The sequence below is a fragment of the Balaenoptera physalus genome (genome assembly GCF_965194825.1).
Source record: "Balaenoptera physalus genome assembly, chromosome: 1".
Taxonomy (NCBI): domain Eukaryota; kingdom Metazoa; phylum Chordata; class Mammalia; order Artiodactyla; family Balaenopteridae; genus Balaenoptera; species Balaenoptera physalus.
In genome coordinates this window covers 179,625,850-179,646,697 of record NC_138882.1, presented here as the reverse complement: position 1 = coordinate 179,646,697, position 20,848 = coordinate 179,625,850, and the positions used below count along the sequence as shown (strand labels likewise).

Below are 20,848 nucleotides of genomic sequence, written 5' to 3'. Positions count from 1 at the left end.
GAGGTTGCTGCCTCAGACAAAGAAGGTCTTGACCTTTGGGGAGAGACACACCTCCCCCATGTCACTGCAAGACTGGCAGTGCCCGGATAGGCCCATGGACCCCTCAGAAGAGCCCCAGGTCCCAACTCCAGAGACGAGCCCAGCTGGGATCCTCAGGAGGGTCTGTGGTTCCACTCACCTCTGGAAGGAGGGCCCCATCCTCCCCCCCAAGCAGTGTGGGCTGGGCGTCTGTTGGGGGAGAGAATGCTGGGATGTCCCATTGGCCCAATACCTGTGTCTGAGTCCACACATTCCCCCTCCTCCCTCCTCACACTCCAGCCAGCCTCTCCTGAGGCTAGCCAGGGCACACACAGGGTTAATCCGGGCATCTGCCAGCTGTGCTTGGCAGCTTCAGCCTCTCCAGCGCCAGCTCCCTACGAGCCTTCCTGGAAGGCGGCATCCTTGCCGGCTGGCGGAGCTGGGGGCTGGGCCTGGGAAGCCCCCAGAGTCTCTAGGAGAGCGCCCCTCCCCCAGCACCTCCAAGGCCTCAATTCAGTCGGCTCCTGCTGTCCAGTGGGGGCACTGCCTGAGCTCACACACACATGTGCTATGGGGTTGTGCACCAGGAAACGCACACTCCCTCTCTCTCTCTTTCTCTCTCTCTTGCTCAAACACACACAGGCCTGCACACCAATATTTAAACACAGTCTCACTGTACCAAAGAAAGCAAACACACAGAAACCCACACGCACAAACCCACCGGGTCTGTGCACATCAATTCTTACAGCTACACGCTAACATACAAATACACGTGTCAGTGTCCTACGTTACACAACAGCATACTCCCTCACACATATACAGGTCTATGTCCCATAAGAGCCGCACACACAAATGCAAACCCACCCCTATGCAGATCTGTGCAACTGCACCAGTAATTGCACACGAAGCTACACGAACGCCACAAAACTACTCTCACATCCGCGTGCCGAGAGACACAATAACATGCCCTCGCAGACACAGGCAGGTATGTTCATGGAAACTGAGCCACACAGCCCCACTGCCATGCACAAGTTCACCCTTCCCCATCAGTCACACTCCCTGTATAACAGACATGACAGACTTGATCCCATAACATTAAATGAGTTTTGAGAAAAAGAAAAAGCATGCAGCAACTGTGGAAGTGGTTAATCGCCAAGGATGACGGGCATTGGTCTGAACCACACAAACACACACAAACACACACACACACACACACACAGAGCTGTCTGTTAAAGATCACAAGACACAGACACCCCATGTGCACACTGTGAGGCCTGCCCACAGAGGCAAAACCCACCCTGTAAAATGCACGACAGGAGTCCACAGGAGATGGTGACCCATGGCCCCTGTGGCCACACCCAACACTTCTGAGCTTGGAAGAGACAATTCCACAGGCAATTAGAGCAGAGACCACAGACACACATCTGCAGTCCAGGTAGACAAACACGCCTGTCAGCCAACACCTTGCACTACAGCAACATCAGCATCTGTGCCTGGGTGAGCCACATAACCTCAGCCCAGCACAGTCCCAGCACGAGTGATACGGGTGCACTGATGTCCCCCAGAATACCCCACTCAGGGTAACATGGCCTTACATGGCCAGGAACAACGCACTGGGAGTCACAGCCACATAAACACTGACACATGGTACTGTCACCCAGAGCGCACACACAGCAACAAGTGATGCCCACAGATACAGCCTCATTAGTGCATCAGACGCTCTGACACATGGAAGGCTGTGAGTGAAGTGCCCCAGGGCGCCAAGCAAAGTTACACTGTGACATTCAGACCCTTCCTAAAGGGGGGAGGGGATGGATGAAGTGGTCCCAAGGCTAGCGCCCACACACACACATCCACACACACGCACACACACATCCACACACACACAGAGTGCCCCTGTAGCCCAGAGCCACAGTGCCACCACGGGCACTCTGTTCTGTAGGCAGCTGCAGAAAGAGCTCAAGGCCTGGGACCCCAGGGCAGGGGTGTGCCCTGTGGCCTCGGTGGCCGTGTGTCAGCCCAGAAGCTAACACACCCTCCATGACGGAGCCTCGCACACCCGCCCTGACTGGGGCAGAGCCTGCCGGGCTCCGAAGAAGTTGGGCTGATCCGTCTCCCGCGGACCCCCTCGGCCAGGCCGCCTTCGCCCTGGTCCTCACCTGCCAGGCGGCCCCAGAGGGCAGCGATCCCCTCCGAGGACGGCCCGGGGTCTCCAGGGGCCGCGGCTGCGCCATCCCGAGCTCGGCCCGGCGCCGGCCCCGGCCCCGGCCCCCACCCCGGCAGCGCTTTAGCTGACCCAGCCGGCTCCGGCCCGCGCGAGCCCCGGCCCGGGCCCCGCAGCGCTGAGCTCCGCGCTCCCGGCTTCGGGCTCCCGCGGCGCGCTGCCTGCGCTGGGCTCGCCGGGCTCCCGGGCCCTGAGGGGGCGGGGCGCCAGGTACGGGCGGCGCGGGACCGGGGCGGGGCTTCGGGGATCCGGGGCGGGGACACAGGAGGCCCCGCCCCCGGTGCGGTTCCCGGACACTGCGCCTGCGCGCTCTTGCTAGCGCGCTAGGAGCTTTCGGCGCGGGCCCTTGAGCACCGAGGCTCTCCAGCGCACCCCTAGCCTGCCTCCTCTACCTTCCCAAACTCTGGGTACCACGTCTTAGGGCCTCAGGGATGGGCTTCTTGGGCTGGGCTTTGAAGTCGGGGAGGAAGTGGCGGGGGTGGGGGGGTTACCTTGGAGACAGAGGGCTTTTCTTGAGCATCTACTTAATGTTGGACCCTTTGCAAGTCTTATCCTCGCCCTACAACTCAAGAGGTACGAGTGTCATCCCCATTTTACAGAAGAGAAAACTGATTCCAAGAGATAAAATATCATGCTGAAGATCACACAGCTCGGAAAAGGCAGAACTAGGAATCCAGGGAAGCTCTCTCCCCTCCCACCTCCACCCCCCTCTAATTCCTGCCAGTGGCTGACCTGTACCCTCCCTTCCCCAGGCCCCATGCCCATACCTGTCCCTAACTGCCCCTGATTCTGGGAGAGGGAGGGAACAGGGCCTGCCAAGGACCCACACATGGAGAAGACTTCAGCATATGTAGGTTCTAGCTCTGGCCTTGCTTCAACTTGCTGAGTAGACCTGAGTGAGTCCCTGCCACCTCTGTAGGCCTCAGGTTCCCCATCTGTAAAATATAAGGCCTCTTCAAGCCCTTCCAGCTGACCCTGCATTGTGTCTGCCACTGTACAGTGTGGGGCAGGGCCTCAGCATCCCCTCCCCAGACAGATGCTGGGAAAGCAGCAATTGCTTCCTGAGCTGTGGCCAACACCAGCTGCTTCAGACCCTGCGGGGCAGGGCTGCCCACCAGCTCAGTACCCAACCTCTCTTCAGCTTCCTGAAGGAGCTGCTGGCAGCTACCCACCACTCTCCATCTCCAGGGCCAAGGCCTCCTGGAAGGAAGGCACCGCACCTTCCTTTCCCCCAGACCTGGCCCTGGGTCAGGCTGGAGCCCAGGAAGCCGGTGGGAACTCTGGAGATGTGTATTCCAGACACACTGTAGCTTTGTTTTTAATAATTAACAGCAGCAAATATTGATTCACACAGGCACTTCCAGGCCTGAGCGCTTCCGGGCACCCATCGAAATGCAGCCAGAGAAACATTCATTCCCACACTGGGAGGAGGCAAGAGCTGCTCGCATCACCGGAGACATCTGTGTGCCAGGAGTGGAGGGCATGCACATGTGTGCATGCAGCTGTGTAGATGTGTGTGACTCTGAGATCAGATGGGGACATCCTGGGTGTGCATATTTGTGTGTTTGTACACGTGTATCTGTATATACATGCATGTGTACATGTGCAAGTCTCTGAACACATCTGCAGACGTGAATGTACCCATGTATGTAGGTGTGGGTAGGCTGTGTATGTACATGTGTGCAGATTTCTAAATCCTCAAGCAGAAAAAATCCCACAGCAGGACAGGGTAGGAGGGTCTTGGATAGCTCAGTGTCTACACAAATGTGGCTTCCCAGTGAGAGGGGGATGTCCTTTCTGGGTGTTCTGTCCTGCCCTGGGAACATAATGATGCTAATAATAGTTCAGCTTCCTAATTTGAACTTTCCAAAATTACTTTCACAGTCATCCCCCAATTGCAAGCTGGCAAGGTGGGTAGAAAAAAAACTGCCACCTCTATTTTACAGATCAGAAACTGAGGCCCATAGAGGGGCAGGGATTTGCCCACTGGCACAGGGAGGTCAACTGCCCCTCACACTGGCTCCACCATCAACATTATAAATGTGTGCAGAGCTGGGGGAGGGGGTGGAGAATGTGTCACAGACCTGGGACCCCTCAGCCCCACCACTGGTTTGCTGGGGACCCAGTCTCTCTGGGCCCTGGTTTTCCTTTCCTGTCAAAGGAGTATGATGTACAGACTGTGTCTTGATTCTGGGGTGGGGGTGGGCTGTTGGGATGGGGCAGTTTGGAGCCCGCAGCCGGCTGGGCTGTATTGGCACAAATGGAGGCTTCTAGCCAAACTGGGCAGAGGGGAGGTAGCTCAGAGCTAATCTGAGAAGGCCAGCCCCAGGCTGGCCGAGCAGGCAGGACTCAGGGAGATGGGCTCTTCTAACCCTCATTTTTCCAACAGGAACACTGAGGCCCAGGAAGGGGAAGTGAACCCAGGCCTCCTACTGGATGCTTAGGGGGAGAGGGACTGGGAGACTCACTTCTGAGCCCAGCTGCCATGGAGTCGCTCCCTACCTGCCAAGTCCCAGGATCCACATGGCCCAGTCTTGGGCTGTCACCCAGGCACAGACAACAGGAGAGGATCTCAAGAACCCCTTGATATGGTCCCTAGGACCCGCTGCACTTGGATCCCCTTGGAGGTGGTGATCCAAAAGTACACCATTCCTTGGACATGTGCCCTCCTGGTCTAGAAGAGGTATATGGCCCTTGTTCCAGGTCAGAGCACTGGGAAAGGAGCTTGGCAGATCCTGCCGCTGCTATTTCCTGGCTGTGTGACCTTGGGAAAACCACTTCCCCTCTCTGAGCATCTAGATCCTCATCTGGAGAATGCCTACCACCAAGGTTTGATGGAAGGACCAAGAGGCATGATATCTGTGGACGTGCTTTAGAAACTGAAAAGTGTACTACAAAAGTGAGAGCTTATTACCCTCTGCATTAGAGATGCCACCAGACTAGGCACTCTGGTCAGATAACATGAGTTTTGGTCCTAGACCAAAACCTAACCTCTCTGAGCCTCGATTTCTCATCTGCAAAATGGGACTAATAAGAGTACTAATATAAGTACATAGTAGTTAGAGTTTGAGAATGAAATGAGATACTGCATGTAAAGCATTAAGTACCCACCTGGCACATAGTAAATCTCAATAAATGCTAGTGGCTATTACTGGTATTTGACACCCCGTATAAGTTGTTTAGTTATTTATCTCCTAACTGGACTATGGCTCCTTGAGGGCAGGGTCTGTGTCAGATTGATTTCGGCACCTCAGTGCCCAGCACAAAGTTGACACAGGTCAGGTGCTGGGCAAACATTTGATTTTGATGATAACAAGAATAGCCTCATTTATAGGGCTTTTATTCTGTGCCAGATATTGTGCACAGAGTGTTTTATCATCACTTTTCACACTTTACCCCACTTCACAGGGCTACCTCTCACAGTAGCCCTGTGAAGTGGGGTATTATCATTATACCTGATTTACCGATGAGGAAACTGATGGTGATGTTGATAACGAATATAAGGAAGAATAGCTGTTTGGCCAGTTTATTCCCAGTTGTTTTGCCCCCAACAGTGCTACAGACCCTGGTTCAACTTCTGAGACTGTACCAGGCCCACCCAGGGGTGAGGAGTGGTATCCCCTTGGGGGGGCTAAACCCCAAGGAGCATCTACCCAAACATTTTACCTCTGCACAGCAGTCATTCCTAGTTATCTCTTGGCCCTGGGGGGGTCTCCAGACCTGGGGCTGTGGGGAGGCGGGCACTTACCTTAGGGTGGAGCGAAGCAGTCTGGGAGGGAACTAAGTCCACTCGTGGCAGGTCTAGTGCCTGAGGGAAGCGCTGGTTCTGCCCATCACTCCTCCTGGAAGAGAAAAAGAGTCGGAGGTCAGGGAGGGCCCCAAGTTGGGAGATTTGTGAACTTTGGGAGGGAGAGTCACTCTCAGAGTTGGGGGACATTAAGGGGGACAGATTTCATGGAGGAGGGGGTCCTGGGTTCCCCAGGAGGCAGGAGAGGAGGGGCTTCCTGAGCAGGGCTGCCAAACAGGCTCTCCTTCCCCAGGGATCAGAGCTGTAGACAGGGTCTCACTTCCAGCTCTCCATTAGGCCTCCCTAACCCATAATCCAGCCAAGAGGATGTCCACAGCCCATTCTGAAGATGGGCAGACTGAGGCAGGGGGCAGTGAGGGTTGCTGTAAAGGGCTGAGCCCTGACGTCTGGACTAAGCAAGGTAGCCCAGCCTCTATGCACCTCTCCCTGAGCCTTTAGGGACAGAGTAGCCTTAAGGCTGAGAGGCCACCTGGGCCACTGCTATTATTAATGGCAATAACAATAACGGACACTCATTGGGTCGACTATGTGCCAGGTCCCGTGCCAAGCCCCTCTTTCCAGGCCTGAGGGCACAGACTCATCACCACACTGGCATTCCCACTTTACAGATGAGGATGCAGAGGCATGCCGAGTTCACACAGCTGGTCAGCGGCAGAGCAGCATCTGAGTGGCGCTTGACTGACACCAAGCCCAGTCTCTTTGCCCACACCCATGGCCCTCCCTGAGAAAAGGAAGCAGGTCTGGTGAGGGTGAAGTCAGCTCCTATTACCCTAGAAAGCCTGCTGAGGAGGCTAATTCTGGGGTCAGGGAGAGAAAGTGCCCAGTGGTTCCTGGGACCCAGGCGGCCCAGGGCTGGGCAAGCAGTCCTGGCTTCCACCCACCACCTAGGGCCACCCCGACGTGGCTGCACCCCCGCCCCAGTCCCTCGACTAAGGCTGGTCCTGAGAGGGTGAGTCATTCAGCCCACGGCCCGCTTGAGTCAGGTGGAGCTGGGACTGCCACCCCCCAAGAGGGGAGGGGCCTGTGGGAACCTGGCCCAGGAAGGAGATGCTGAGGAAGCTCCGAGCCCCCTTGCTGGCTCCCCTGGGCCCAGCTACTCAGGGAGAAACAGCTCAGAGGAACTGTCCATAGCCCTGCCGCAGGCACCAGATGCCTCTCCACCTCCCAGGGGGGCCAGCATCTTTAAAGGGGGTCCTGAACTGGGTAGTGCTTGACCCAGAGGATAGACATGGTGGCAGTGACATTTTAGGCCTGTGGCATCGTTGTAGGGGAGATATTCCCAGGCACTTACCTGCTGTGTGACCTTGAATCAGTGACACACCCCTCTCAGCCTCAGTTTCCAGAAAAAATTCATCATAGAGCCTGGCAGCTAGAAGCTGTTCACTCAATGAATTCTCTGGTATTCATGCATTCATGGTAAACTCTGGCTCCCCACATTAGGGTCTCATTAAGTATTTGTTAAATGGATGAGTGACTGAATGAATGAATGTTGGCAGTAGGAAGGCATTAAAGGTTTGTGAGCAAGAAAATGGCCTAAACACAGGTTTCTGTAGATTACAAGGTACAGTGACACGGGGAGAGACTGGGGAAGGGGGAGTGGCGAGAGGCCCATAGAAATGGTCCGGGCACTGTCCTTCTATGAGGCTGGAGAGATTCCACGAAAGAATCTGGATGTCATGAAGGAGGCAATGGTTCAGGCACAGGAAAAGGCTGCTGAGATTACTAGGAAGCTGGAGAAACAGGAGAAGAAACGCTTGAAGAAGGAAAAGAAAAGGCTGGCTGCGATTGCCCTGGCTTCTTCAGAAAACAGCAGTAGTACCCCGGAGGAATGTGAGGAGACAAGTGAAAGACCCAAAAAGAAGCAAAAGCAAAAGCCCCAGGAGGCTCCTCAGGAGGATGGAACGGAAGACCCATCTGTCTCCTCCAAACCGAAAAAAAAGACATCTTTTTCCAAGGAGGAGCTGGTTAGTAGTGATCTTGAAGAGACAGCTGGCAGTGAAGTCTTCCCAAGAGGAAGAAATCTTTCCCCAAAGAGGAACCAGATAGTGAGCCTGAAGAGTCAGGAAACAAGAGGGTCCCCAAGAAAAAGAGGAAATTCTCTTCCAAGGAGGAGCCACTCAGCAGTGGACCTGAAGAGGCTGCTGCCAGCAAGAGCAGCGGCTCCAAGAAAAAGAAAAAGCTCCGAAAGCTGCCCCAGGAAAATCAGAACGGACATTTCCCTAGTGGGGCATAACTTACAGAGATACTTCCCAACCCATCCCCTATAGCCCAATAAAAATAAAAACAAATTCACGAGTCAAAAAAAAAAAAAGAAATGGTCCGGGCAAATTCCACTGAGGCTGCCATGGGGACCCTTGAGACCGACTATGTGCCTGGAACTGTGTCAGGCATATTACACCTTCACTACTGTGCTGGGAGGCTGGCATTATTTATCCCCTTTTTTTACAGATGGAGAAACTAAAGCTCAGAGAGATGAAGCCACTTCCCCTAGCAAGTGGGTGACAGAGTCAGAATTTAAAGCCCATGCCCTTGACAAAGCAGGGTGGTGCCAGGTCAGCATGGAGAGCAGAGATTGTCCAAGGGCCAGGAAGTCCTGGAGTTGAAGCCCAGGTGAAGCTGTGTCCCCTTGATGGTAGAGACCACTGTCTTGGTGGCCCTGGCCGCCGAGTGGAGGTTTTTGCCCATGATTGAGCTATTCGGGTGCTGTCCTTCTGTCTGTCCCTTCTCATACCCCAAGGCTCAGACTGTGGCCACTGCAGGTCAGCCTGGCAGCAGCTCCCTAACACGCTCCCCTTCCAGAACCCACCTCCGTTTCCCTGTGTCCAGGTGTCCCCTCACTCAGGACTGCTCACGTTGGCACAGGACTCGGTAGGTCTCTCAAGACAAGGGGGCTCTTGCTTCTGTTGGAGCGCTGCCCAAGGCCCTCAGCTCTCTGGTTCCTGGCTGTCCAGAGTCTGCCCCTCACAGGCAACTCCTCCACCTCAAAGGTCATTGCTGAGGCCCTAAGGGGCAGGGGAAGCGAGGGGCTCCAGGATGAGAACAGAGCAGAAATCAGAGGCCCTGGGTCCTGCCTGCCCCAAGCCATCCCAGCTCTGCAGGGATAGAAGGACAATAATAACAAAAGCCACAGCCTCCCTGCGCCTTCCATGAGTTTTCTTAATCTTCACAGCTCCCCAGTGAGGTAGGTGCTCAAAATCTACCTGCTTTACACATGAGGAAACAGGCTCAGAAAGGTATATTAACTTGCCCAAGGTCGCACAGTTAATGAGGCAGAGCAGGCATTTGAACCCAGGTTTGTCACTCCAGAAACGGCAGCCAACCCTGATGCAGGATGTACCGCGTGCAGACCCTGCGCGAACGGCTTCACTTGTATTACCTCATTTAATCCTGCTTCAGAGGAGGGAACTAAGATACAGAGGTTAAGCAACGTGTCCAAGGTCACGCTGATAGTAAGTGAAATACAGAGGATTTGAACCTCCAACCATCGGATCTAGACGCTGTCCTAATGCTTCACTCTATTATCTCTTAGAAAACAGTAGTTGCTCAATCAGGGCTTCTGAAGAAATGAATAAACTCAGGTTCTTGCCTCTCTCCCTACCCCCTACCCTCCTGATGCCTCCTCCTCCTCCTCTTAGCCTTCCTCACCTCTCACACACCTCTTCCCCACCTTTCTAGCCCACCATGCACTCTCCTCTGCCTCTGGTCTCCGCAGACCTCCCCCTATTTGGTTATTTTCCTCCCTCTCATGAACTTGAATCTCTCTGTCCCTCCCCTTTCTCTCCTATGCCACCCTTGTCTCCTCCTGATCTCCATCATTCCGTTCACGCGGGGGCCTCCCAAGTCTCTGCCCCCTCCCCACTTCTCTGGAAACCTTCCTGAGCCTATGGCCTGGCTCAGCTTAAAATGCTTTGCCTTCTTCCTGCACACGCAGCAGCTGGGACATGGGGAACTCTCCCCACTTTTCCTTTCCCTTGGCCAGGACCGCAGTCATATCTGCACAGCACTCTACAGTTTACACAGGCATTGTCTCATTCAATCACCATGGCAGTTTTGTGAGGCTGGATTATTATCAGCCTTTTTCCAGATAAGAAAACTGAGGCTCAGAGACGTTAAGTGACAAGCCCAAGGTCACTCCAGGGAAAGGGCAGTGCCAGGGTTTCACTCTAGCCCAGGGTTCTTCTACTACACGCATCAAAGCCACTCTCAACCCAGGCCCTCAGTCCTGTCACCCAGCCCCCAGCGGCCTCCCCATCACAGCCCTGGGTTCCTGCCGCCACCGCCAAGCATCTTCTCTAGGTCCAGCTCCAATGCTGCTCTGTCTGGCCTGGACACCTGCCTGTAGGTACAGGACACCTGGACACAGGAATAGGTGGCAGCCAGAAAGGAGGTGACTTGCCCAAGGTCACACAGAAAGCCACAGCACACCTGGAGTCTGGGCCAGCCACATTCCAGGGTCACCTTCCGGCCCTGCAGGTGTGTGGCCACCAGCCATCTGGCCCTAGCTCCCCTCCCTCTCGGAGTGCCCATCTCTCCCAGGGAAAAGGTGCGGCGGGGTGTGTGGGGAGGGACCCAGTGCCCCAGCTCCTGAGTGGGATGGGCCAGGCCGCAAGCTGCTGCAGACGGCTCCCGGTAACTTGGCAACTGTCACTGCACCTCCTCCCCCTCCCTTATCTCCACATTGAGGTATCAGTAATAATTGCAGTGTCGTGAGTGCAGCTTTTTCTACTTTTCAAAAGCCCTCTTTATCTGTTCACTCCTGGAAGTCTCACCGGAACTGGAGCGGGAGATAAGGCAGTTGCTAGGATCCTCCATTCCCAGAAGGGTAAACTGAGGTTCAGAGAGGTTCAACAACCAACTTGAAGTTACCCAGCAAGGTGGGAGCAGATTAGGAACTAGAACCAGGCCACCACCGGTCCAGGGCCACAGATGCTGCGCTGGGGTGGGGGGGCCTCTCAGGGGGGTATCCACACTCTGCAAAACTGCAGGTCAGACCCAGGTGTGATTGGGGAGAAAGGGACGACGGAGGACAGGTGACCAGATGCCTCCCTGGGTTGCTTCCCACCTGTTAACCAGCTGCAGAGTTGGTAGGAGGGTCCTGTCTTTTTCTCTTATCTGCAAAATGAGAGACAATGTACCCACCTCCTAAGCCACGGATTAGAGTAAGCAAGTAAGCCCAGTAGAAGTGTTTGCCATTATTTTTATTTTTATTAGCTGCTCTCCCAGAGAACCCACCCTTTCAGGGCACCAGAGGGGTGGCTGAGCTATCCTGTGAGTAGGACTTGGCCCTTTGGCCATTCAGAGAGAGCTGCCCTGAATGGAGGCCCCCGGGTGGGTCTGACCGCTGCTGAGTCTCCCAGCCTTAGCCCCACACCCCCCGCTTCCTGCCCTAACCTGGCTGGGCTGCAGGCAGCTTTCCAAACGCGCAGTTTCCCACTGCTGAGCCTCTGCACAGGCTTTGCCCTTTGCTGGGAGCTCCTTTTTCCTTCTTTTCTCCCCGGTAAACCATTCATGCTTTAAAATGCAATTGAAACAGGTGAAACTCTGGTGGCCAGAGCAGGTGACACATGACCACCAGGGCAGGAGTCCTGTGACGGGGAGCAGGGGAGCCGGGCAGGTGCTGGACAGCACACACACAAGTTGGGAAACCAGTCCTGAGGGGTGTTGGGAGGGCAGAAGAGGCGCTCAGCCAACCAACGAACATAAGGCTGAGAAGGATTTGTGGGGGGCTAGCCCAGGACTGAGGCCTAAGGGGTCCAGGCCAGCCCAGCACTGGTCACCAGAGCTCAGGGTCCCTTGAATCTCCCTGGTCTCCATGAGACCAACCGGTTCTACCAAACTGGTGATTCACGTTGGGGCGGGGGGATGGGGAAAGGGCACAGACCTCAAAGCGAGAAGGGGTCCCGCACCGGAGGGTTACTCCTGTGAACCTTTAGTCCCCTTAGAGAGGGCCCTCTGGATGGGGCTTGGGAGGCTGCCCGTGCCTCCCAGCCGTGGTATCAGGTCTGAGGGGACTCTAATCTCCTGAAACCAGAGACTACAGGCCACCCTGGAATTGCCCCCTCGGGGGCCACAGAAGCCCACTGTCTCCGGAGTTCAACCATCCGGCACTGCTTGCCCGTGGCCTTGCCAAGGTGCCAGGGAAGGTGGCCAGGGGCAGCCGGTGAGCAAGTTTCTGAAGCTAGGCCTGGGCCCCCTCTGGGGGCCCATGGGGAGGGGCGGCGAGAGCAGGGGCGTGGGGGACACAGGCGCAGCTGCTCCTGGCTCTCCTTTCCCCAGGCACCTTTGACCTCAGCCAGGACTCAAGAGGGAGTGTTGAGGGCACAGGAAACAAGGGGGGTGGTGGGGGGAGCCAAGCTGTGATGTCCTGTAATCCTTACAACAGCTCTGATTGAGGCTGCTGTTATCCCCACACCATTTCAGAGATAAGGAGGCAGAGGCTCAGCTAGGTTGCAAGATGGGCCGGGGTCTCGAAGCCGCCCAGTGGCAGAGCTGGCAGGGCCCCCCCTGGGGGCGGGAGGAGAGGATCTTAGGCACCAGGCAGGGCAGAGGGGAGCAGGAAGGTGGCTCGGGGGCACCGCACCCTCACCCTGTGCTGGCTGAGCGCCGAGACAACCGGATCTCAGAGCTGCGCCAGGCAGCGGCCTCCTGAGCAAACAACAGGTTGGCAGCCCCGAGAGGAGGTCATGGGACTGGCCCCCACCCAGGGGCACAGCACCTGGGAGCCGGGCCTCCCATCCGCCAGCTGCCCGCCAGTGCCTCCCCTGCCCAGGTGGCCCAAGGCCTGCAGCAGCCTAAGCCTGACCCTCCGCCTCCCTGGGGACTGACCCCTCCCTGCACCGGGGGCAGGAGGGAGGAGTGACACTGAGATGACCTAGCCACGGGGCCTCTTCCTGCTCCCTAATAACAACATCCGCTTATCCCACCTGGCACTTTACAGTTTATAGACTTCCTTTGCTCTAGACCCTCCCAAAAGCCTCACAAGGAACCGAAGGCAGGTAATGTTCATTACCTCCATTCTACACAGAAGAAAAGTGAAGCCGGGACAGAGGTGATGACTTGCCCATGGTATCACACTCGAAGCCCAAACCCAGCGGCTCTAGCCCTTGCCCACGTGGGCACAGGACAACTTACCAATGGGCCGGCACAGGCTGCCGCCCTTAGCACCCAGGGAAAGGGTGGCCGGAGCTCGTGCGCAGGGGCCTTCCCAGCACCCATCAGCTGCGCAGTCTTAGAGCCACCCCCCTCCACGCCCCCCCAACCCCCCACCTCCCTCCTTAACCTTATTGTCCTTTCCCAGCCTCTGCAGCCCAGGGGGTCTCCCTTGCTGAACTCCATGCATTCCTTCACTCACTCACTCCATCACCCACCCACTCCCCCGTGTGCCCTTCATTCCTGTGCTTAGTCACTCATTCAGGACACACGTCCTGACACCCGCTCTGGGCCAGACAATGGTGCTGGGTGTTGGCATCAGAGCCAGGCCTCACCCACCTCAAAGCAAAGCCCAGTGACACTGCCCGGACTGTTCTCTAGCTGTGCCTGGTGCTCTGTGGCCTCACTGCTCAGATGCCAAACCCTGCAGTGCTGAGGCCTTGTTAAATCCAGCCCTCTTCCTCCTAGCCCGTGGGTTTGCTCCCTCATGGGTTCCAGGCCACTGGTGAGCGGAAGCTGAGTATACAGTAGGTGTTGTTCAATAAATTACAAGCTCCTGCCCGGAGAGACAGCATAACATCAGAGGTGTGGGCCCTGGAGCCAGACTGCCTGGGTTTATATCCTAGCTCTGCCACTTAACAGCTGTGGGACTTGGGCAAGTTAATTAACCTCTCTGAGCCTCAGTTTCCTCATCTATAATTTGGGGATAACAACTGTGTCTGCCTCCAAGGGTTGTCATGAGGATTAAATGAGTTCATACATGTAAAGTATGTAAATATTAACCATGAGCATTTCCTGGCCTTCCCTTCTCTCTTCCTTTTTTCCTTCCTCTGTAGGCTGCTGAGGACTGAGGCAGGGCTCCTGGGTGAAAGTTGTGAGAAGGTAGACCAGAGTCCAACATGAGAAATAATGTGATGAATAGAGCCGTGTAAGGTACTGAGCTCCCCGTCAAGCAAAGGCAGGAAGGGATGAAGGGGGAGATGCCAAAGTATGGGAACAGGAAGAATAATGGGAGCATGGGTTTTCACTAGATGACCTGCCAGGCACCTCCCACATGTGGAATCGATTCCTCTTGACTCCTGGGTCTGTGGTCAAGGGCAGAGGCAGTGGATAAATTCCCATTCTTTCGAGGAGATGGACTTTCCTGGGTCTCCCGCGGCACATGGATTGCTGCTTCTTCTCTGCCGGTTTGCTTGCCACTCCCATTAAGGATGAAAATGTGCACACTCTTTGGCCCAGCAACTCCACTTCTAGGCATTTATCCCCCAGAAATACTTACAAAAAAGCACAAAAATATATGAACAGAGGACATTCACTGCAGCAGGGTTTGCCATAGCTGAAACCTGGAAGCTGCTTAAATACACAAGGCATGTGCAAACCACGGAAGACCATGCAGTGGTGACAAAGGAGGTTTCTAGTCCTGACGGAAAAGGGAATTTGAGGTATACTGTTAAGTGAAAAAAACAGGTTGCACCAAAAAAATCTCACTTGTAAAAATTTTAAATTACATGTAAAAGTTCACATGGGTTATCTCTGGGAAACAGGACCCCTAGGAACTTCTGCCTTCTACAGGATATATTTCTCTGCATTGTTTGGATTTTTACAATGCGCACTGATGATTTTTGTCATTAGAAAAAAAAAAGAAAGATTAAAAGAACTGAGTCCTATGAGTCAGCTTTCTGAGTACCTGACTTCTTTACCTTCCTCAATCATCTTCAGAAAGAGATACTCTTCACTTCTTATTCCAAGGAGAAGCTGACACAGAGGGAGGTTAAACACCACGGCCAAGGTCCCCCAGGCAGGAGTGACAGAGCTGGGCTGTAACCCTCGTTCTGGCTGACTCTGAAGCCCACGCTCTTTCTGCTACACAAGGCACTCTGCTCTGAGGGGCAGGGAGGAGAGAAGGCAGGAGAGAAGCAACCCAGGCTGCTGGGCTCGGGGCTATACCCTGGGACCTCAGCTGTCAAGTCCTGGGAGCCAGGCCAGCCAGGGTCAGCCTGTGCGGGGACAAGGCTGTCTGCCTCATTTGCAAATGCAAATAAATGAAGCCTCTGCTCCTGGCGTCAGGTCCCAGTCCAGAGCTGCCCCAGGCTAGCAGGCTAGCAGGTGCCCAGCCCCACCCCTGGAACCACCCCACAAGGCCTCAAGGTCACCAGGCGGATGGGCATGCACTGGGGCTCTAAATAACTTTCCAAGTTAATCAACGTGTTTCTGGAAGAAACCGGCGTTTTAAGTTCCTTGCCACCTTCTCAGTGAGAGCCTGGAGAGGAGAGGAGCACAGATGCGTGCTCCTGAGTCTGGCCGGACCAATGGACAGATCTAGAAGCCAGATGGACTTGAGTTCAAATCGTGACTTGGTCAAGCTCTAGCTGTGTGGCCTGGGGAGAGTCACTTCACCTCTCTGAGCCTCAGTTTCCTCAGCTGTAAAATGGTGTTGATAATTCCTCCACGCAGGGCTGCTGGGAGAATTCAGTGAGATAACGTCTATGAAAGTACTGCCCAAGCTAGGAGCCACCTTCCATGTGCAGGGGAGGGTTATGACCCTGCACACTGTGGGGGTGGTTGGGAGGGGGCACGTGCACATCTGTGCAAATGTGGAGTGTGCAAAGGGCTGGATCAGAGGGCGCTGCTCCACAAAATCAGCAAGCAGCTGGGGCGAATGTCTGACACTTTTGCTGGGAGCCAGCACAGTGTTTTCTGCAGTGCTGCCCGCTGGTGCGACAGGGTGTGTGCAACTCCGTGGGTGAGGATGTAGGTGGGAGGCCTGGCAGGAACGTGAAATGTGGGTGGGAGAGAACGCGCTCGTGTCTGGGGCGTGCGTGGGTTTGTAGGCGAGCATGTTTGTGTCTATCACGTAATCCACCTGCCTAAAAGCCCCCCGTGGCTTCCCGCCACGTGCAGGATGGAGACTCGACTGCCTCACGTGGCCCACGAGGCCCTGAGCGTCTGTCCCACCTCCCAGCCTTTGCACACACCGTACCCTCCACCTGTTCCACCCTCCCCTGTCATCTCCCATCACACCCACACGCTACACTCTTATCCAGTCTTTCTGGAGCCCCCTCCCCAGACTGGGTCAGGTTGCCCCTACCCTGACCAGCTTTCCCAGAAGCCTGTCCCGGGTTTGCACTTGTCACAGTGTGATTATCAGATCACAGAGCTTCCTCAGCTGCGGACCCGATCTGTTTGGGGGCCTGGCACACAGTCGATGCCCGATTATGATGTGCTACATGAGTGAATGTGTATATAGCTGTATGCTCGTGACGAAGCTGCCTGGACAAGAGTCAAGTCTAGGAGTGTGCATAGGGAAAATGCGCGTGTGTATAGGGGGCGTCTCAAAGAACCTCTGGCCCGTGGTGGGCCAGATCTGGGAAAGGCCGGGGCACTCTATGACTGGTACTCAGGCCCAGGTTGGCTGCAGTGAGAGAGAAAGCCAGCCTAAGTTCCTTTGCTCCCCTCCCCCAAACCCCTCCTGAAATAGGCCCCGGGTCTCTATACCAGACCCCAGAATACTTCTGGGCAGGGGGATCAGCCAGGTGGTCGCCAGGCTGGCCTCCTGCCTGTGCCCTGCAGTCGGCCCCACCCCTGCGGGCTCAGAGGCTCTGCCTTCTGCCACACACCCCCTCTCACCGGAGGCCCAACCCAAGCCTGGTCTTGCATGCCTGCCCACAGTGCCCACCCCCCTCCCCCAGGCCTGCCTCGTGAGCAGCAGTTCTTCTGAGAGAGGATGGGCCTCCAACCCCCCTGCCTACTCAGCCACCTTCCACCTGCTGCCAGGAGATGACCTGGAATGTTCCAGATTTGGGGAAGGGAAGGAATCTTGTTCCTGCCCCAAGGCCTTTACATATACTCTGCCCTCTGCTTGGATCACCCTTCCCACAGTCAGTTCCTTCCCATTCAGGCCTTGAGAGGTCCTCCCTGATACCCTTAGCAAAGGGTATCCCCTCCCCAACCACCCTGTCTCTCACTACCCACTACCCATGTGAATTCACCTTATTTGCCTGTTAGCTCGTTTTGCATCTGTCTCCTGCATTGGAAGGTGACCTGCATGAGGCCACACACCAGGTCCCTCAGGTTCACCGCTGTATCCCCAATTCTTAGATGTTACCTGACATGTGGCAGGGACTTGATAAGTATTTGTTGAATGAACAAATGGCTAACGAGGGACTTCCCTGGTGGCGCAGTGGTTAAGAATCCACCTGCCAATGCAGGGGACACAGGTTCGAGCCCTGGTCCAGGAAGATCCCACATGCCACGGAGCAACTAAGCCCATGTGCTACAACTACTGAGCCCGCGTGTCACAACTACTGAAGCCTGCGTGCCTAGAGCCCGTGCTCCACAACAAGAGAAGCCACCGCAATGAGAAGCCTGCGCACCACAACGAAGAGTAGCCCCCGCTTGCCGCAACTAGAGAAAGCCCGCATGAAGCAACAAAGACCCAATGCAGCCAAAAATAAATAAATAAAATAAACAAATTTATTAAAAAAAAAAAACAAGCAAATGGCTAACAAATCCTTGAAAGGATCCTGTGAGGTGAATATTGTCCCTGTTTACAGGTGTGGAAACTGAGGTTCAGAGAGATTAAGTCTCTAGCCCAGGGTCACACAGCAAACAGTCAGACCAGGTCAAGATTAGGGACTATCAGACTCCACTAGAACACCAGCACGTCAGTGTTTTGTAGCTAACCTTCCCATTTTATAGATAGGAAAATGAGCCTCAGAGAGAGAGAGTGCAGTTTCTGCAGGTTACCGGGGCTTCCCGTGGTCTGAAAGAGCTGCACTGTTAGGCTGTGCTGGCCCTTTAAAAGCACCTCTCCTCTCCTCTCACTCACCCTGAGGTGGTGACAACTAATAACCCCGCTGCACAAAGGAAGAAACCATGGCTCAGCCAGGGAGGCACTGCCCAAGGTCACCCAGCCAGGACTCAGTGCAGACCTGGCTGGCTGCAAAGCCAGCATTCTCAGGGCCCGTGTCAAGGTCAGTGCCCATGGCTGGGAGCATGCTCACGTGTGGGCAGGTCTTGCCTCCCGGCAGGCTGTGAACTTCCAGAGGGCAGAGTCCACACGTTGAGCGATTCTGCCCCCACTGCAAGGACCAGCTTGTAAGGATGACACGGCAGTGACCACGATTGCTGGCATCACTTTGGTTTTGGACCTTGGCATACATTATCTCACTTAATCCCCACAACAATCTTCAGGGTAGGTGCTTTTATGGTCTTTAATTTACAAGACCCAGAGAAGTTATCCTCCACTGTACACAGCCCCAGACTGACAGCACAGCACAGGGCAGTTCTTACAGTGGGGAGTGCCCATCTTACAGTGGGTGACGGGCAGCCCTGGCAGGCCTCTGCCCCATCGTGGCTTGGGGGTTCAGACCCTCTAGGGCACCCACAGGAAGTCCCAGTGGGGCTAGCAGGGACATGAGCTGGTGGCTGCCTCTCCCACTTTCTGTTGCCAGGTCCAGTTCCGTCCTGTGCCCAGCACGTGCCACCAAACGCTCTTCTCCTCCACGTTGCTGACCTGCCACCTCCTCTTCTTGGAACACTCTCTTGGCACTGGCTCTCCCTCCCTCACCACACACACACAGACACGCTGCCAATTGGCCCATTTCAACTTGTTTTTTGAGTTTCAGCTTCTGGGTCACCTCCTCCAGGAAGCCTCCCCTGATTCCCAGGTAGGGGGGAGGAGTCCTTCTCTGAGCTCTCAGAGCTCCCCACATCTGCCCCATCAACACGTATCACTCCACCTTAGAACCCTCTCTTTCCTTATTCTCCCCCCTGCCCTTGAACTCCACGAGGGGAGTGGCCTTGTCTGTCATCTCCATCGCCATGTCCCCAGTGTCCAGCATGGGGTTTGGTTGGCCCTTAGAGGGCATTCCCACATTAAATATTTGTTGAATTAATTTGCTAAATGAAGGAATGACTGTCTTGGGAGAGACCCTGAGCAGAGGAAAGCCTTTATGGGATTTGGGGATATCAGAAAGGTTCCCTCCTTAATCACTTCTCCTCAAATAAGCCACCTCCACAGGGCCTAAAATTCTAGCACTAAAATTTTAATGAGTCTCTCTGGTTTAATGTGTCTTTTCTCTCAAAATGCAAATGCTCAGAGAGAGGGAAAACATCCACTGAGTGCACACAATGAACTTATTTCATTCTAAGTCTCCCGTGGGGTAAGCAGCCTGGTTCTTATTGTCATGAACAATCTGAGGTTCAGAGAGGCAAAAGTAGCTTGGGCAAGGCCACACAGCAAGTAAGAAAAGTTGAAGTTGGTATTTGGACTCAGATCTGCCTGAAAACAGAACTCCCGTCTTTCTATGCACCTCCCAAACAAAGGGACCTAAGCCTGAGCATTGCTGGGATGTAGAGGCAAGCAGGGCCAACCAGACTGGGAAACTTAGAGCTGCAAGTGCCCTCCAGGACCATCTCTGCCTCCGTTTCTTTTTTTTTTTTTTTTTTTGACCACACCTCGCAGCATGCGGGATCTTAGTGCCCTGACCAGGGATCGAACCCATGCTCCCTGAAGTGGAAGCACGGAGTCTTAACCACTGGACTGCCAAGGAAGTCTCCCATCTCTGCCTCTTGATTGTGCCGAAGGTGGGCATGGGGAAACTGCCCAAAGATGGGGATTCACTTCCCAAGGTCACACAGAAACATAGTGGCAGACCCAGGACCAAAACCCATCTGAAGGAGACTTTCTCTTATCTCTTTAAGTTAGGGAGGGCTCTGTCCTGGAAGAGGGGGTCTCTCTGGCCTGGAGTCTCTCCTAGGCATCCCCCCTGACCAAGAAGTGGCCTTCCCCAGGAGTGGGCATTGTCTGGCCCCATAGGAAGGCAGAGAGGGACAACTAAGGGGGTTTCAAGGCCTGCACAAGCTGAGCTAAATAGAGGATGTAAAGGAGGGTGGGCTAGGATGAGTGACTGTTTAGACAAGAAAGAGTGGACCTGGGAATACAAAATCCCCATCCTTGTCTCATTAAAGGGCCACTGTCAGGGATGGGACACCCAGAGGGTGCATCTAGGCTCAGGCAGCTGGTTTGAAGTAAGGAAGAATTTTGAAATCCATCTGAGTTGCTCAGGAATGGAATGGGATACTTCAAGGGTAATGAGCTTTCTATCACTAGGAGTGAGCAACAAAGGCTAGTCAAGGAGCTGCCAAGAGGTCATGATGGTCTCAACCAGGGACGATGAGCTTCAAGAGGTCTATAAAGCTACTGAAAATAAAGGTACGATTTCCTCAGAGGGCCCCCAAAGTCTTCTTCCAATATTCAAAGGGGTTGTGAACCAAGGGAGGGTTCCTTGCGTAGTGGGAGGCCATAGGAGGGTGCCTCAAACATTTCTTCCATCTCCAAAGATTCTAGGAGGCCCAAATTCTCTGATTCTAAGATTTCACAAAGCCAAGAGTCTGAGACTCAGCGGTTCTGCATGTCAGTCACTGATGTTGTAGCCAAACTCCTACTCTGCCTGTGAGACTCTCAGTCTGGCCCCTTCCCCCTTTCTAAAATCCACCCCTGGCTTCACTCTCCCACATCTCTTCAGCCACACCAGCCTCCTTCCTGTTCTGAGGACACACCAATCTCACTCCTGCCTCAGGGCCTTTGCATCTGCTGCTTTCTCAAGTGGCTCTTCTCATTCTTCAGATTTTGGTTCAAATGCCGC

The 20,848-nt window shown here is 54.7% G+C and overlaps 1 protein-coding gene across 16 annotated transcripts in view; it reads right to left on the bottom strand.

Moving 5' to 3' along the window:
- The window catches only part of RAP1GAP (RAP1 GTPase activating protein), a 65,990-nt gene that overhangs the window by 23,342 nt on the left and 21,800 nt on the right, over positions 1-20,848 (bottom strand). For 11 of the 16 annotated variants that reach the window (XR_014260312.1, XR_014260313.1, XR_014260314.1 and 8 more), the window contains one exon: positions 5,991-6,084. Coding sequence is in view for 6 of the 16 variants with exons in the window: in XM_082448854.1 (XP_082304980.1) it covers positions 5,991-6,084 (94 nt within the window). In the remaining 10 variants the exon portion in view is untranslated. Of the gene's footprint in view, positions 1-178; positions 229-2,177; positions 2,432-5,990; positions 6,085-20,848 lie in introns of those variants that run through there. The other 5 variants (XR_014260319.1, XM_082448859.1, XR_014260318.1 and 2 more) reach the window with 4 other exon arrangements.